A 19,183-nucleotide genomic window follows, 5' to 3' on the forward strand; every position below is an offset into this window, starting at 1 on the left:
ATTGGGCCTCACGTGTCAAAATCTCAACTAAAAAGCGGAAAATATGAATCATGTGACACTGTTGCTGCCGCCTACACCTTCAGCCCACGAGATGGCTATTTTTAGATGTACAAAGTAAAGAATGAACCACAGAAGAGCAAAGAGAGCTGCGAGCAGAGTAACAGCAAATCCGTGAAAGGAGAACGAGAGACAGAATCTTCCCCCTTGCTTGCGCTAACAGTTGCTAACACATAGCTAAGAGCAGCTAACAAAGTGACTAGCTAACAGGGCTATGATGTTGAATTGGTCAAAATGCCGTTCGGTTTATCCACGAGAATTTCATTGACATGACTTATTTTTCTTGTTGAGATTAGCTGGACTTCTTAATAAGCACATGGGCTAAGCTATGCTAGCGTTAGCCAAAAAGCTACACATCTCTTTTGTATTGTATTTTGTTCAGTATTCACGTTCATGGCGATTTATGGTAGTTCTGAATCATAGCCATGCTTCCGGCCTACTATTTTTTTTTTTTTTTTTTTTTTTTCAATCATCCCTCTGATCCGATTCAAGCTGGTGAGCTGAAACGCGGCTAATGTTTGGGCTAATTAAGGACATTGCCCTCCACAGCAGAGCGCTGGAAGCAGATTTCGAGAAAAAGAAAAACCTTCACATTTAAGCTTTAATCCTGTAAAGAAATGCCAGCAGTTCCGAGCTGCTGCTGGCTCGCGACATACTACCTTAATCATACCCCACACTTATGCTAGCTAGTACACAGAAAATAAATACCCCCCCCCCCCCCCCCGCCCCCCAAAAAATTAATAAAAATAAAAAACAACACCACACGCGTTCCATAGCGCTCTCGACTCCAGTTTGTCTAGTTTGTTCCAAAGCTATTTCATCACGCCACGAGGACCTGTTGTGCCTCACGACGTTTATTTAATTACCATCCGCATTTGCGCGATGTGCTGACAGGCTAATAGCCGGGCAGGCTTGCAAAGTGACAGCGTTGCATGACACTTTTGCGTAGGCGCACTTTGTCCAATACGATACCTGCTTTGTTAAGTTTGCTTGCGTGTCACGGAATGTCACGTTAGGTACCCTGCAAACACTTTCCCCACATAATTCTTTTGAATATCCGCGTGCAATGATGCGATCTACTTCCTGTCGAGACAGCGTCCCAACACTTTTGTCCGTGACGTGTCAAGTGTACCTCTGTGCAACGTACGCTGCAGCAAACCACAAAGAGCGGATGTGCCAAACACCGCGCGAGCTACTTTGACCACAACGCCGGCACTCCAAATAGCTGTCACTCACAACAAAACATGCGCTTACATAAATCATGTCGGCATACATTGTTTGGGGTTATGACACAATAGTGCCTTGAGGTACGGGCGAGCCAGTTGAAGTTTACTGTCAAAATAAAAAAAAAAAAAAAGAGCATTACATACATTTGGAACAAGCGCATCTCGCCCGCTTAGCTTGATGCTAACAAACAATGCAAAACGCTATAGACTGGCTAAAAAATAGCACCCGTGTCACGGTATTATATCCCATTGTGGAGAGTACATGTAGAATGAAATAGGTAGAACATCCAACATCGCCCCCAAGGGTGTTGGGAGAGCATCTGGACACAAAAAGAGGAGGGGGAGACAATTCCTAAAGTGCGCAGGTTGTTGACTCAAACCGCAGGGGAGCTACAGTCCATTAGTTCCTCGCGCAGCCATTAAAGCGTGCGCCTCATCGTCTGCGCTTCACCTCGAGTGCGCCTCTGCCATCTTTTATCTGTGATTCCACGCAAACGGTGAACTAATTCCAAAATCCGCGACTACGCATGTCATTTATTTATGGTCGGGACCGGTGTTTGAACGCAGAAACAACGCGCTTGCATTTACCGTCTCATTCCATTATCTGGAATCCGCACATGCAAACTCAGCACGGGAGGTATTCCCGATCAAATATTCATGCAGTGGGAATGGAAGCAGGCTTTCAAATGAGCACTCATAAAAAGCCCCCCACCCCCTTCCGACTCTCGTCTGACTTTAATGTCTATTTAATTTCCCCCCACTCGCTCCTCCCGCTCTTTCGGTCCCCCCCCCCCCCCCCCGGAGCGGGTCAACGACAGGGCGACGGGGATTGCGCCGTTCATCACCCGGCGACACAATGAACAGACGCGGCGAGGCCGCCCGCGTGCCTACACGCTCATAAAAGGACTAAGGGCGGTAAACAAACACAGGCGACCCTTCTGTCAACCCGGCTTTGTTATTACTCACGTGCGCTGCACTGCGTCTGTGCGCTAAAAGAGTAAAAATGACAAAATGGCCGCAGGAATATTTGTAGTCTCAATTTAGGCCACAATTCACCCTGGAGAAACAAATAATATTACAATACTCACCCGGGCATATACAGTAGTCTTTATCCTCTGCGAAGATTGACTGACTGAGCAACTGCTGTTGCTCATTTCATCTGATAAATCCAGCGCCACGGCGAGGGCTAACGCAAAGCCCGCTATCGGGATTATGTCCAGCCCATGCTGTGGACATGGATTTTCGGACACTTCATACGTCGACTAGCAATGAGGGCTGAGCCCTTTAAATTGATCAAGGCGACGGCGGACGCAAAACACGCAGCTGTTCGGCCGCATGAAAGATCAACAGGAGGGACTTTCGCCCCCCCCTCCCGTCGTTCGAGTTCAAAACGGCACCAGGCGCCCGCATGACCTCGCGCGCTGCCGATTACGTCACGCAGGCCCGCTTGACGAGGGATTGACTCCTACTAATCTGGCCGGGAACTTCCCATTTTCAAGGAGTGAGTGCTTTTGCAGGGACGGCCTCACCCGACGCTCCAAAAGTGAGCTGACTGGACTAATACATTTTTTTTTTTTTTTTTTTTTTTCTAAAGTGCTACATTTTGCCTCATCCGGTACGCACATTACCGAGCACAGAACACTCCCGTGTCATTGTGTGTTCTGTACTTTGTTCTCACTGTCTCGTCCTATTTTGGGACTTGCTAATAAACTCCTATGTGAGCAATTTACTCTGCTATCCCGCGATAAATACCAGCCCGAAGCGGGAACAATGGCCGACATGTTCATCAGTTGCAGCTGTTGACGGGCGACGACGGTTCGGAGACGTTCCTCTGGAGGCGCTAGTGAGCCCCATTTCAAGTCCGTCTGTTTTGCGCGGCCTCCCGTTCATTTCCTCAAATGCCGTATGAAAAACACACACGAGGGTGCACAATACAATGTGGCCCCGCCCCAATCTTCAATGACATCTTGTCAGAGGAATGTGGGGAATCTCGGAGGGAGAAGCCGGTTTACAGAATCTTTTCTTTTTCTTTTTATACCCCCCAAAAATATGGCTGTGACCGCTAGACTGGCGAATTTAGAGCGCCTCGTCGTTGGCCGTTGGATCGGCTGTGGCCGGGATTTTTTTTTTTTTTTCTCACGTGACAGCCTGTGTGTGGACAGTAGCTTTGAAGTGGCGTAGCTGCTTTAGAGGGCACATCACGTCACGGAAAAACCCTCGACAACCCGGTGAGATGCAATTCAGCGACAATAGGGTCTAAAGGGAAAGTCAATCCAAACATATTTTTTTTCAAGAATGTGTTCCCGGCAGGCCCACTAACTGAAACACGGCATTCTGATTAATTTTGCGTTTGTGGAATATAAATTAAGCAGAAAAATGCACGCATGGTTTTTAGCCATCTTTGGGGGTGGCCATTTTGTCTTCTGAAAATGACATCACCACTGCTCGCGACGACCAAACACGGCTGACCTGTTTTCTGAATCTGAGCCGTGATTGTTTGTTGTGAGCAGTGGTGATGTCATTTACGGTCGACAGAAGACAAAATGGCCGCCCTCAGAGACGGCTAAAAACGAGTGCATTTTGCGGCCTAATTCATATTCCACAAACCCAAAATTAATCAGAATGCCCTGTTTCAACTAGTGTATTTTCATAGAGCATATTCTTTGAAAAAAAAAGTTTTGCATTGACTTCCTCTTTAAGCGCATATTTTTGCAGCTCACGCATAAGTCTATTTTTAAACTGAACAATAAGAATCTTCAGTTTGATATGTAAGGAAGGAGTTGGAGTGATGTCAGGGGTAAGTGGGGAGGGGAGGGGGGGGGGGGTGCTCTTCGGATTAAAATGGCGCGACAAGCAGATGAGTAAAAGGGAAATAATGAGATGAGCAGACCTAAATGACAAATCTGATTGGAAAGCCTTATGCGGGGCGCGGGGGGGGGGCGGACAACGCTTGAGCCCTGTCATCGTGTTTCACTGTACAAGCCATCTAACATCTGCCTGATGCGTTCGCTGTCCCGGTTTCACCTCGTAAAACACACACACACACGATGGGCCCTGCATCAAATCTAAGCGCACAGCCTCAGTTCAAATGATTGCAATCATCATAAAAAGCACAAACGACAATGGCTACACACTTCGTCATTACGTCACGCACATAAGCGACAATTAAAAAGTGTTTTTTTCCCCCCCCCACACGGTCCTCCCTCAACCCTCGTGGCACTTTGACCCCACGATGAGCTACTGGGATCGATACGAACGGAATTCTTCAACACACACTGCAGGAAGAGCACATGAGGAAGCATCAGCTGCCGTGCCTTCCTTTTGTTAGTCACAGCTGGTTGCGATAGAGATGGCGCGGAAGGTAATGGCGAAACACTGAGAGCGCCGGAAACCCAAACTTATCTCGAGTGTGACAACAAGTGACCAAATCAGTCCGGACCCGAAAGTGAGCCTGCACTTTTTACCCTGGCAGCCAATTAACGCTGAAGGAATGCGTCAGTCCTTTCCGGCAAGACAACTCACCATATTCCGTCAAATAGACGCCTCCCCCGAAGATTTTGACACTGCTAAGCCCAATTAAAGCGTTGCTAAACAAAACAGCAGCACATAAACAACCTCAAGAAATGACTTCTCTGTACAATACTGCCACAGAGTGCCTTTGGTTGACTCAAGATGAAAATAAAGCAGAATAACAAAATAATGTCCACTCTGTCTTAATGAGTTACATACTGTAAAAAAAATTTAATAAATAAAACGTTGCTAAGTGAAGATTCGCAACGTTCTCATTAAACGCTAACGTTAGAAATTTATAAAATTAGTTCATGTAAAATGTTTTTTTTATGATTTCCTGAAACCAATTTTGTAATCATGGACTAATGTATTTATTCGTCAACATTAAAATCCACTGGAAAAAGTTTTATGACATACGTCCACATCAATCAATCAAACCCAGCTGCTGCTTGCTGTTTTGTCAGGGAAATCCGAACCTTCGGTCTGAGCGCCTCACCCCCCCCCGGGGACCCTGCTCCTATTTATCTTTCGCCGGGATGTACTAACGCCACTTTTACGCTCCTTAATGCGCTGTAAAGTTCATCTCTCCAGATTGCAAGCAGATTGGCTGCTTTGTGCGCCAATAGCCGGAATTTTATTTTTATTTTTCAGGGGGGGTTCAAAGTGATCGAGATGTTATAGATACGAGCTTGCATGAGTGCAACAGAGAAAGCATTGTGTGCCAATGGATGACATGGCGTTATTTAATCTTGACTTACATCTCAATACTGCCAAAAGCTACTTCCGCCCTTCAGAAATGACCCTTTTTACTTTATGAAACGGATTAACGTGTTTTATTAGTAGACGATAAAGACCCTGTAAAGTTAAAAATAAATAAATAAATACATAAAAATAACTTCTTCTGCAGTGTTGTTAACGACCGTGCCAAATTTGAGTGAGAGAAAAAAAAATCAATAAAATTGGCATGAAAAATGAGGCTTAAAAATCAAGCTGTTCTCGCCGCGACAACGAGGCACTCTAACACTGCCACGTCAGCATGAAGCCCCTGAACGCACGCTGGCTGTCAAATTGGATTTTATAAAAAAAAAATAATAATAATAAAAAAGGGACCACCTCCACGCTCTTAAAAACCTCTCTGTGTGACGCACACTCGGGGCTAAACGACGAGGTGCTCTAAAGTTACAGTTCCCACTCTTAAAAAAAACTTCACTAAAAGATAACTTCATGGCAGTGATTGGGGGACTGTTATTGCAGAGACAGAGAGACTCTTAACCCACCCTGTTCTAGCCCCCAAGTGTGCAAGTAATGGGGGGGGCTAATCTGCCTCCGTTGAGGGAAATTTCAAGGTCTCCGAGTACCAATGGAGCTAAGAGCCAAAGGTCACACACATGCAGACACACACACACACTGGGTCCCCCTCTGTCTTTTTGGTCTTCAGTTTCTCCTCTCCCCCCATGCTCCCTTTTGTTTTCTCCCTTCCTCCTCGCCATTCTCACTCAAACGTCCCTCCTTCCAAAGACACCTTTTAGTCCAAAAAAACAGCACTTTAAAACTAGAGTAAAATACCAAAATATTAGACCAAGAAAATAGATTGAAAGAAATACATCAGTAAAAAAAAAAATTGAAAAATATTACAACCGGAAACAGGAAAAAAATAGTGCAACACAGATAAAAACGAAAGCATTTAAAAATTCTACAAAACTATTTGACCACTGAATGCAAAATGTTATCTAAAATATTTTACTAAACAAGAGGATATCGTCGCTGTCCTGTGAGAAACGCGTCAATTTTTTTTCCTTTTTACATGTATGGGGTTTCCACCTTAGACATTCCATTAACGGGAACATTTTTTAATATAATAATTAAAAACATTTTTCAGAATTACGAGAACATTATTATAGAAGATGAACGAATTAAAATCATACAAAAATATGAGATGGAAAAACATGTAGAATATGAGAGTATTTGAAAATAAAAATAATAAACCAATGGATAGAAAAATATCAGACAAAAATATTAGAAAATAATTAGATAACATTAGATAAAATTATATACTATAAAAAAAAATATATATATATAAATATATATATTTTTTTTTAGATTAAAAAATTAGGAAAGAAAAAGTAAGACAAAATAAAAAAAACATTCAAAAATTTTAAACCATTAAATAAAACAATAATAGATAGAAATGTTGAAACTAGAACACAAATATCAGACAAAATATATATATTGCATGAAAATATTTTTTGGGGGGAAAAAAAAAAGCATTGATTATTGTTATTTACTATTAAATGAAAAAACAAGTTTGCAAACATGTAGATAAGGAACTCCCACACATCTCCAGTTGCCCTGCCCACACACTGCGTCAACATGTATGTGCGTCGACATGCATGGAACTTGACCCCGGCCACATGTCAGCAGTTGCCCGGCCGCCGTCGACACGCACGTCGAGGATTGCAGCGAGGATCTGGAGGAACCGACTTTCCTCTGCAGGCATCGCCACAGGGCCTCGCGCTCTTACATAACACAGCCCATAGATCATGTTTAAATGCAGCGTTTCGCTCCGCTAATCCGGGGATATACGCCATCGAATGAAGCGGCTCGCGTTTTAAGTCGACCCGATAACCGCCTGCGTGCCGCGGCAGGAGCTGAAACGTTTTGTTTTCCCGGTAAACAAAGTGGCGTTTCCAAGGCACGCGGCGCATCAGGCGAGGCTGATTTTAGCTGCTGGGGTGTGATGCGATGAGTAAATTCCAATTCTCTTCTCCAATCTTTCCCGCCAAAGTGCAGCCAGGAAACGAGTATGTTGCCGCGCGCTGGCTTGCTAGCGCGCTCGCTTGCTAGCACATCCTCCACGTTGCATCAGTGCACAACAATGCGGCAAGAGCATCCTGTGGCGAGGCTCATGTGCCACCCTGTCCTGTTTCGCGTTGCTTTTTTTTTAAGACTTCACAAGCCTGACAGCCAGTCTCGGGATTTCGAACGCGCGCTCGCAACAAGCTGGTCTTTTGATGACTCGGGCAGCCAAAAAAAAAATCTGATGGAAATTTGAACAGCCGCACCTATTAAAAAAAAAAGGTCTAAATCTTTAATTAAGACTTATTCTACACTCTGGTGGCTAAACCACACCTAGTATGCAACGAGTTTCTTGCCCTGCCTCATAAGTATTTTGGCCTGTTTTACTGCCGCGTCACCATTTTTGATTGGGGAAACTTTGAGAGTGAGGCCATACCTGCAGCTCGCACCACGCCACTTCCACCGTAGTCTCCGTATCGAGGCCCTTATACACCGTCTTGAAGGAGCCTCTCCCGATCTCGATGTCGAACTTCAGGAAGCGTCCGTCCGGCGACGTGCCGACCGCTTTGGTCTCCGCCTCCTCGATGTCCTCCTGCACTCGCTTCTCGGCCTCCCGCTGCTCCGCGCGTGCCTTGGCCAGCTCCGTTTCCCGCTCCTTCTCCTCGGAAGGACTGCCGGCGGTGCCCTCTGGCGATTTTCCGTCTTTCGCGACCTCCTGCGTGGCGTCGTCGCGTTTCTCTCCCGTTTTGCTGTTGGCATCCAACGCGGTCGAGCCCTCCGCACCGTGTGCAACAACGCTACGATTAGGACTGGCATGCGCCGCGTTGTCGCCGCCTACATTTCCGATCGGCCCCTCTCCAGATCCTCCGGCAAGCCCAAAAGCAGTCTGAGGGGCGGCGCTTTCCATAGACGGCTCCTGAAGCGCCACCCGGGCATCTCTCTCTGCGGGTTCAGGCCTCGAGGGTTGAGTCGCAAACAGGTTTGACGGCCCCCCGCAGTCCAGCGGCGACATGAGGATCACAGCCCCCTTGCTGGGCAGGTCCAGGGCGGTCGCGTTGGAGTCGCAAATGACACTCCGGCGGAAGAAGCGGTGCTCGGCCGTCTTGGAGTCTCGGTCCATGGTGTGCCGCCGCTGCCGCCGTTGGACTTCCGGGTGGCCCTCCAGGTGCCCCTCCAGTTTCTCGACCACGTGCGTGTCTGAACTGGCGGAGCCGTTCACATTCTTGCGGGGGTTCTGAAGCGACGGCGACGGCGGGGCCGGGGCGACGAACGTCACCGCTTTGCCGCTGCTTTTGCTTTCGGACATTCTTCCCCCTCGGCTGGACACCACCAGGGAGGAACTCTGCTCTGGTTTCAACTCCTCAACCTCCGATAAAAAAGTCAACTAAGCAGGAACAGCAATAAGGCATCCTCCAAATGACATTCCGTGCCCCGAACTGGTTCAACAAGACAACCGACAGTTCCTGTAAGTCCCCCTTGAGGGCTCCGGGAAGCCCCGGGAGATGACGGGGGGCTTTCCTTTGAAGACCGGCGAGGGGGAAGTCAACAGGCAATCAAAGGAAGGGGGGTGCAAGCACTGCAAGGAGGTGACGCTTGTGAGATCAACACCCAAATCCATCCTGCTGCCAACATCCAGAGACAATCCACCAAGACATGGAAAGGCCAATTAATGTTCTCCGGTAGGCTGATAAGAGAAAAATATGTCGGGAATCCAAGATCCACTTAGAGGTCCAGGGGAATTGACCTTGGTAGGCTTCTGGATGCGTTTTGGAGATAAGGAAGGCCCAGCCTGGCCTGACCCGGCCCAGCGTTGTCCGATTCGGCCCTCGTCACTGGAATTAGAAGAAATAAGCATTGAGACATTGTTTGGGTTAGTCTGGAACAAATGTCCCAAGTCACTCTACCAACAAACATGTGACTTTCTGTTTCCTTCTTGTCCGTCTGCTAGGACGTGTTCCTTGTCATTGATCAATAGGACGACCGAGTTGTCCCCCGGCTGGAACAGCGGTAAGTAAACATAGCAAAGGGAGAAGATGGATGCCGCCGCGGCTGCCGTGAAGCGGAACAATGAAACAGGAGGAAATGTTTGTTCTGAAGTGGCAACAATGCCACTGCCGCTTTGATGATCCCTCCAGGGAACGGCCGTGTGACAAAATGGGGGAAAAAAATATTGCAGATTTTTTTCCAGCAAGAAGAACGGCTTGCAGTTATATCGAGTAATCAATGCAAGTGATTAATTCCTCCTTCAACTTTGAAGGAATGTCACGACCTGCGACTCACCCCTACAAGCCAAGATTAGATGCCAAGCGGCTGATTAGATGAGGGCATTTGGAACACTCGATCGTCAACGACAGTAGCTGGAAAGCATGCGGGGTTCAGGTGAAGAAACCGCAACGGCGTGATGTAGAAACGCCCGCCTTGAATTACACCCAATTTATCCCACAAGCCTGGCGGACCTCAAGGTTAGTCCGCTAGCTGGACAGTTAGCATCTTAGGGGAGAGGTCGCTGCTCAAGAGTGACAAGGGATACAGCGGCCGCACAGCAACACCACGCATGTCTGGAAGCCACGGAAAGTATCAGGAAAGTAAATTTGCTCAGTGCTATGAAAGGCAGAGGCACACAGAAGCGCCATGGCCGAATAATCCTAATTTGGATCAGCAACGATATATCACGGAATCCAAATATTTACATGCCAACGACGTATAATTTTTGGCAAGTATGTTTTTCAACAGGCAGGCGTGGAAGAGGGCCTGGTGAAATTCTGGCGTATAAACCACGGTAATGACATACAGATCCCTACAGATGGCGCCATTGAAGAGTGCCAGCAGAGCTTTTGAAACAAAGATGGCGATTTGGGGGCGAATTTCGAAATGGCAACACGTTGAAAGTCAAACAAGTTTCGGCACCTCACACCGGAACAGAGTATGTATGATTGGCAGGGATGTAACGATTAATCGAAAACAGATTTACAATCGATTTGCCCTGATTAATCGATTCGATTAATCGAAACCCGAGTTGATTAAAGTCATCTAAAAAATGATGTCTCGAAACGTTTTTCCATTCCAGATGCATAGCACGTTTTGAATGTGTAGATCAAATTATGCTTCTACGCCAAACATCATTGCGCTTGTGGATGTCTGCAGAATCACACGCAAAATTATATATATATATATAAACCTCAAAATCACTGCTTGACAGTTCTTCACAGAAAGCTCATTTTCTCTGCTTTTTGAACAGAATAATGTTTTTGGGGAGAAACCAACCCATGTTCTACTGTTGATTACTAAAGAACAGAAAAAGCGAGAAAAAAATTCACTATGTGAGATATTTTGTCGTGCTTATGTTGTCGCAGAATGCACTCAGTCTGTGAGTCTTTAAAATCAGTCAAGATGCTTTGAAAACGGCTATCAGTGAATGAGTTATTTTTTTACATTTACAAAATGCCTCATTCCCCCCCACCCCCCAAAAAAATCCTACTTTGTTTGATCTGCAAATAGATATGCAGCCACTTGTCATACAAACAAAGACTTAATTATTGTTGAGTTGTCATCTCGGCTAGCTTACTCATTAAAATTCAACCTCGCACTCTTTTGGAGGAATTTAAACAACTGCTATAACCACTTCATAAACCACTGCAATTAACTGTATGATGAAACCCTCCCGCTCCGTAGCCTTCAGCCACTGCTTGCAGAGGCAGACGAGGATTCCCTGCAGGTCTTTGGGGGAAGTCACAGCCATGTTCCAGCCTGCTGTCCAGGTGCCGACAGCCTCGGTCATGCATGAGACAATAGGTGATGCCGAGTGATGACGAAAACGCCGCACAGCTGTTTGTCTCATCTGCGGCCAAAAGGCATTTCTGTGATGTGAAGCAGCTGCGGGCCACATTCCCTCTATGCCGACTGTACGTTTACTGTAACCAGATTTTTGCATTTCGTGTTGGGCTGCCTCAAATGACGCTTTGAGAGGATGACACGCAACTGTCATAGGACATGAGCCACGAGGTGTTTTTGCTCTAATTTCCGAACAGCCCGGAGTTGTCATGAGGAGTGACACAGGCAAGAAGTCAAGAAAAGTGCAGCCACTGTATCTCGCGGCGGTGAAAAGCTTTCAACGAGATGACTTATTAAAGTGTCAATCCCAACAATGTCAATGTAATTTTAAGTCTTATCACCAGCGGGCTGTTCCAATAACAGATGCACATTCTATGCAAAATCTATTACTGTACTTCTGCTTTTGATACAAGGTTGTCACATCCTTTGCTGTCCATGGGAACACTCAAGCGAGGTCAAAGTAACATGAACTGTGCTGTTAGCAGGAAGGAAGAAAACAATTAGCATGCGTGTTATTAAAAAGACTAATAAAATGGAGGAAATTGCAATTTTATTAGATTTCGGAATACTTAACCTTCTTCAGGGTTGTTTTTACTTGATATGAACTCTCGATCTATCGTCAGGAACATCAACATGTGAGAAACAATCCGAATATCATAGTCTCATGAGGAAAACAGTCGCCTTGTGTTGTTTGTAGTCTAGAAATAGTTCTGGGAAACAATTCATTCAGATGACTTTATACATATCTGTCGGCATGTGAAGAACGCTGCAGAAAATTCTGTTTTGTGCATCTCACAGCTGTGAATGTACCAGCGTGGCTATTACCTGTTACATCTGTTCTTGCAGGAGATTTACGGGCCACAAACTTGATGAAGAGCCTCGCTCCTCTTCTCCTGCTGGGGGTCCGCTGCAAAAACCGCGCACACGGCGTGTCACGAGAGTGCGTCACATTAAACCCCCAGATGCCTGTCGAAAACCCCAGAAAGGCGGGCATAAAGCCGACAACAACGCGGCTTCGCCATAACTTAGAATCTCCTTTTCGATAGATGAGAAAAGGAGCTCCGAGAAGCGGGACGCGCAGGCAGCTGCAAGCCGCCAGACGGACACCTCCTACCGGGCAGGGAAGCCAAGTTCGCCCGCTGATGCCGCGGCGGCTCTGGTGCTTTCTTCCCGTCTGGTCTCAATCAAAAGTTGCGCACTATTTCTTAATATGTATCCACAACTTGTCCATTGAGTGCCGTGTTAAGTGAATAAAATCCCCGGAGAGGCTTGTTGAATTCCCTGTTTTAAAGCTCCGGGCCGGAGTCTCGTTCTGTTCTGAGCTGCTCAACTGCGATGACTCGACAAGGCAACCGCTGTGTTAAGTCCGACGGCATTACCCGGAAAAGACACGGAAATGAGCAGGAATGACTTTCAAACTAAAACACTGCAACGATCACGTCGGTACATGTTTACTCGTCATTGTGGACAGCACGAAGGCCCACCATGAGCGTTTTAATCACACACTGCTACTACGTGTAAAACTCATTATTTAGCTCATTTGTACGTTCCCAACTTTGTTAGATTTTACACATTCAACAAAATGTATTTTATTTTGTGAGATCTTACCGGAAACAAAGTGATGTGTTTTATTGGTAATGTCACACTAATTGCATTCAACACGTTTTTGTTATATTTATCTCTGTGTACATGTACTGTTTTTGTTATTTTTGGGCGGTCTAAACCACTTTTATGGACCAGATTGTTATGAATAACTAATTAACATGTATTCATGGTGTTAAATTGGCATAATTATATTTGTGCTTTTCATTCATTTGGTGTTAATAGTAAAATTTGTATCACCTGAAAGGTGTCAATTCAAGATAGCGTCTTCACCTGCTCAACTGTACAATCCATCCATTTTTTTCTACCACTTATCCTCATTAGGGTCCCAGGTGAGCTGGAGTGCATCCCAGCTGACGTTGCAGGGCACAAATAGACAAACAAGCATTCAGACTCGCATTTACACCGAAAGACAATCTAAGGTCTACTGCCTAAAGTCTGAAACTAATTCAAAATGACAAGTTCTCAGCATTCCAACCTCCACTCACCTCTTTCGCCAGCCCCTCACTCCGAATGACTTTGTCAGTCTGCATGATTTATCCCATTCTCGCCCATCGCTCCGACAAGCTGCAAGGTTTCACTGGAGGGCATCTGCCTGCATACAAGAGCGACACGTATTCCAGAGATGTGGATTATACGACACGCAGCAGTTGCACCCCGGGGGCGACACCTCCCACTGAGGTGACAGATGAGCCCGGCCGCTTTGTTCAAGTCCTCACTATTGACTATGTTCCTTAACATTTTTGCTTAATCAAACAAATTAGTACATCATTTCATGTGGCCTTGTTTTCAACTTTTTTTTTTTTTTTCAACTGAGAAACCCACAGGCGAAATGTTCCACAGCTCAAAACGTCTGAGATAAGATTTGACTGTGAACTTAACATTAATCACTGAGTTCATGTCTCCCAGTTACCCAATTTTCCTTTTGAAATGTTCCGAACAGTACTTCTTGTGTCCACTTATCGCTTGCCTATCTATTTCACTGGCTGATAAGAGAAGAGCGCTTAAAAGTGTTTTTGGACAAAGAAAACCACACAATTACGACGATTGTTGTGCGTTTTAAACCGGAGGTTAACCGGCGTCGAACAGTTTGTACTCGCACGGTGACACGGCGTCATCTTGACAAAAGGCACACACGGTGCTTTATTGCGATCCGGCAGCTGTGTATTTGCATGCACAGACACACGAACAAGCAAAAGATGAAACTGGAAAGTATGTGATATGAGCGTATTTTTTACCGTGAAGAAGAGTCAACTAGAGTCACCTGACGAAACTCAAGTCAGTCCCCCACCCCCCCCGGCTATCAGCGCAGCACAACTGGAAGACGGCGTGACCCCAAGTTGTCGAGGTTGCCGGTAATCGGGCTCGGCGGGTCGCAACGGGTCATAAAGTCCAGCCAAATCGGGCTATTTTCACTCTCGCTTTGAGCGCTTTCTCGTCACATCTTCCTCTGTCTGATTCCTCTTTTCATCATCTAGGTTCCTTAAAGCAGAAGTCATCCCAAACATTTTTTTTTCAAGAATATGTTCCCAGCAGGCCCACTAGCTGAAACACGGCATTCTGATTCATTTTGCATTTGTGGAATATAAGTTAAGCAGCAAAATGCGCTCGTTGTTAGCCATTTCTGGGGGCGGCCATTTTGTCTTCTGTCGACTGAAAATGACATCGCAACTGCTCACAACCACCAATCACGGCTGACCTGTTTTCTGAATCTGAGCCGTGATTGGTCGTTGTGAGCTGTTGTGATGTCATTTTCAGACGACAGAAGACAAAATGGCCGCCCCCAGAGATGGCTAAAAACAAGTGGATTAACACTTATTCCACAAACGCAATATTTATCAGAATGCCTCGTTTCAACTAGTGGGCTTGCATAGAACATCCATCCATCCTTTATCAGGAACACCCTGAATCGGTTGCCAGCCAATCGCAGGGCACACAGAGACAAACAAACATCCGCACTCACAATCACACCTAGGGGCAATTTAGAGTGTCCAATCAACCTACCAAGCATGTTTTTGGAATGTGGGAGGAAACCGGAGTACCCGGAGAAAACCCACGCAGGCACGGGGGGAACATGCAAACTCCACACAGGGAGGCCGGAGCCGGGATCGAACCCATGACCTCTGAACTGTGAGGCGGACGTGCTAAACATTGTTGCATAGAACATATTCTTGAAAAAAAAAATGTTTGCATTGACTTCCTCTTTAATGAGGGAAAAAAAAAGGTCCTCATTTTGACTAAAATGGCTCAAATAGAGTAATCAGTCGGTTCATCACAAGTTTTTTTTTTAGTCGACCTCAAGCTTTACTCTGAATGGCAATCCGGAATAGTACAGTCGACTAGTTAACTAATTGACTAACAATATTTGCCAATTTGACTATATATCCGATTTTTGGACGGGGTCCTATCCTCTGCTATTTTTTTGGGGGGGGGACTAAATCCCATCTTATTTGCAATTTCTTCTGAATGTTTTTCGAATGGCATTTTTAAGGAAGCATCAGCTACTCATGGATTTTCACTATTTGCCGTCAGGCTCGGATCCACTGTACCCAAAAATAAAATGAATAACCATTACAAACTCACGGTGGGATGTGATTGCATAGAAGGGGAAAAAAACATTACGAACACTCACGATGCAGCGACGTTTGAAAACCAGTCATTCTAAAATCATTCATGCATAAATGTTCTTGCAGCTCACCAACAAATGTGCCTGCAGTAACGCATTCCACCAGAGAGTGTCACTAAAGAGCCCAATCTTGATTTCTCTATCAAAATGTCTTTTTCAATCCCTTCCCACACTTGCGGAACCCCATTCTAATCCTCAACTACATATGTTCTCAATCCCGCTGGTGACTGTCCAATTTGGAGGCAATTAAAATAAACTAGCTCTCTACCCCCGCAGGGCTTGGGACAAGTTTGAATATGACGTTGTGGTTTGGTTGTGAACTGTAATTGTGTGTTGGGAATTCCTCAGCAGGACGGATGGGAAAGGGAGAATCTGCATTCACCTCAGCGATCATCATCCTCCTATATGGGATCGTTGGGTGTCTTGCAAAATAGTGGGCGGCAACTTTGTGGCAACACAAACGCTGCAGTTTATGTCAGTCTACTTCATTAACAATTGTCGTCACCCGGTGGCCTGTTTGCACCAATTTGTCCCTAAATAGCCACACTTTAAGCACCATAATTGCTAAATCTGGAAATGTGGGCCTCTTTTTATAGAGTTTTCAAACACATGATTGGGGGCAGTAAATAGGTCACTTTTATGGCAATATGAAGAATACGCAATTTGGTGATCAAAAGCCATTTCAGACCTGAATCAATTACATTCAAAACATTTTTATGCGTTAGGACAGTGGAACTAGGGCACGGCAGGGGTGCAGGGCACAAAAGCACATTTGGAACATTTTTAAAATCACGAACATTAACCCTGTCCCATTTTGTGCACACTATTTAGCTACTGGCAGCGTCTCTGCTTGCGTTCCTGATCTTCAATAAGATGAATTTCAATGACAAATAATTAGGGCTGTCAAAATTAAAGCATTAACTATGGAGATTCATTTAAATTTCATAACGCACTAAAAAAAATGAACTCTGTTAACTCAGTTTTATTGACTTCCCTCTGCTCACTGTGCAGCCAAACTTAGAGGAGAGTCACTGCCGCAAAGACGGACTTTTACGTAGTTTTACTTTAAAAAGTTGCTTGACGGCTCACTTGCTCACAATTTCAGCACTTCACGAAGCCAAATTCAAATACAATATTAGTTGTGCGTGTTTGGTGTATCATTCTACAGCTGTATTTTACAGGACAAGAATCATATTCAAGGATCAAAGAAAGCTATTAGAACAGTCTTTGAATCAAAATATACTTGTAATTTGTATCCATATTAATTCCCAGATTTGTCTCAAGTAAATATCGGTTCCAAGCTTCGTAAAAAATTGTAGTTAAAAAATGCGATTAATCGCGATCAATTATGGAAAATTTTGCGATTAATTTGTTTAAAAATGTTAATCGCTTGACAGCACTACAAATAATACATCGTATTATGTTTTTGCATACAAACAGTAGATTTGCAGTATTCCCTGTAGTACAAATAAACACATGTAATTCAATTGAAAAATATGCCCACGTGATCTTTTACCACTCTGTTTTGAGTGTGCACATATGACATATTCCTGAACGGCTCCTTTACTGTGAGCGAAGTGAAGCGACTGGCACTGCCTGGTCGGTGCGTCTTTTTGTGCGCGCACGTGTGTGTGATAGACAGCAAGAGACCGGCAGAGCCTGGCACTGAAAAATGAGAGTGAGGGAGACAAAGAGTGTTAAGACAACAATGAGACAGACTGACAAACACAAAGGGAATGTTTGTGCTGGTGCACAAAGTGTCACATGTCACCACAGCTCATTTGAAATATCATCCTGGGTCATTGGAAATGCCAAACTGCATGATTGAATCTTTAAAAAAAAAAAAAAAAAGGAACTTAATTATTGTATCATAACTACAGCCCACGGTGGCCACCTTTTCATGACTAATGCATTCCGATGCCCACTGGCACCGCACCACCGATATCAGCCTCGCGCCGGAGGCCCGTGCCAAAAATAACTTGTAGGCACTAATAAAAGCGTTTCCCATTCACCCCGCCGAAGTATGCCGTGAATGAAAGAAGCCCGTGTGGCAGGTTGCGCCAGTGTTTCGCAACTGTTTACATCCGCGCGACATTGCTACACCTTGTGTCGAAGTGACTCAACCCCACCTGGGGGAGAGGGGAACAAAACACGACAAGTCCTAAAATGCACTTTGAGGCCTTCGAAAAAGGGGATTATACAATGAGCAGTCAAAAAACTTTCATGTCTCCCGGTTACCCAATTTTCCTTTTGAAATGTTCCAAACAGTGCAGCTTGTGGCCACTTATCACATGCTTATCTATTTCAGTGGCTGATAAGAGAAGAGCGCTTGAAAGTGTTTAATAAAAGTTAAGCAGCAAAATGCACTCGTTTTTAGGCATCTCTGGGGGCGGCCATTTTGTCTTCTGTCGACTGAAAATGACATAATTTTCAGTCGACAGAAGACAAAATGGCCGCCCCCAGAGATGGCTAAAAACGAGTGCATTAACACTTATTCCACAAATGCAATATTTATCAGAATGCCCTGTTTCAACTCGTGGGCTTGCATAGAACATATTCTTGAAAAAAACGTTTGCGTTCATTTCGCCTTTATCGAGAAAAAAAAAGTCCTCTTTTTGACTAAAATGACTCAAATTGAGTAATCAGTCGGTTCATCACAAGTTTTTTTTTTAGTCGACCTCAAGCTTTACTGTAAATGGCAATCCGGAATAGTCAAGTCGACTAGTTAACGAATCAACTAATCGCGGTCAGGCTCGGATCAACTGTACCCCAAAATAAAATGAATAACCATTAGAAAACTTATCAAATGTATTACAGGATTTATAATGCTCATGGTGGTAGGTGATTCCATAGAAGTTCACAGAATCATACTGACAGCTTTAAATCCCTGCGGTGTTGCCAAGGCACTTTCCTTTCACTATTACAGACTTTTTCAAAGGATGATTGGAAAAGGTCGAACGAGAAGCAACTTGCGGAGCAGAGCAAACAACAAGGCGGAGTGGCTCGACTATCCAAGTTTCTAGAAATGATTATAGAAAATGGTGGGCGGGCTGGCTTGTTATAACAGCCTCTCATTTGGGGATTATCTTGGAATCTGCTGCTATAATAGTCCCGAAAACAATTCCAGTGAAATGCCCCATTGTGTGCTGACAGGGCAGACAAGAGAAGCATAAGCCCAGAAAAGCCATAAAACGGAATTTGTGGAAAAGCCCGAATAAAACGGGAACATTCCTAGAATGTTAACTGTTACAAAAACGACCTCGGTGTAAAAATGTTTTTTGAGCCATACAGAAGTGACCATGTGCCGCAAATGTATTTTTAATAAGCATCGGTACATAAAAGGTTCTGCTTCATTGTTTGGCCTTGCACTGAAATCGCATAATAGTGCGGATTGTTTTTTTTTAGCACGTCACGTAGCGGGTGAACTGATTATGAAAAGCTGCTTGTTCTTTGAGTGTCATTCGCGTGTGAGGCACCTTTAATGCGACACTTTCACACAATTGCTTTGGCAAATTAATCCGCGTGCTCATGGAAA

General features: G+C 44.9%; 1 protein-coding gene across 1 annotated transcript in view; it reads right to left on the reverse strand.

Annotated features, from left to right (window-relative positions):
- The window catches only part of wnk1b (WNK lysine deficient protein kinase 1b), a 45,265-nt gene extending 32,506 nt beyond the window's left edge, over positions 1-12,759 (reverse strand). Inside the window, exons 1-2 of the mRNA XM_086022245.1 lie at positions 12,246-12,759; positions 8,026-9,421 (exon numbers count right to left, since the gene is read on the reverse strand). Coding sequence (XP_085878371.1) covers positions 8,026-8,895 — 870 coding nt within the window. The 5' untranslated portion in view covers positions 8,896-9,421; positions 12,246-12,759. The remainder of the gene's footprint in view (positions 1-8,025; positions 9,422-12,245) is intronic.
- Between the last annotated feature and the right edge of the window lie 6,424 nt (positions 12,760-19,183).

This window comes from Filicampus tigris, chromosome 22 (genome assembly GCF_054856515.1).
Source record: "Filicampus tigris isolate MCC_2025a chromosome 22, RoL_Ftig_1.0, whole genome shotgun sequence".
Lineage (NCBI taxonomy): Eukaryota > Metazoa > Chordata > Actinopteri > Syngnathiformes > Syngnathidae > Filicampus > Filicampus tigris.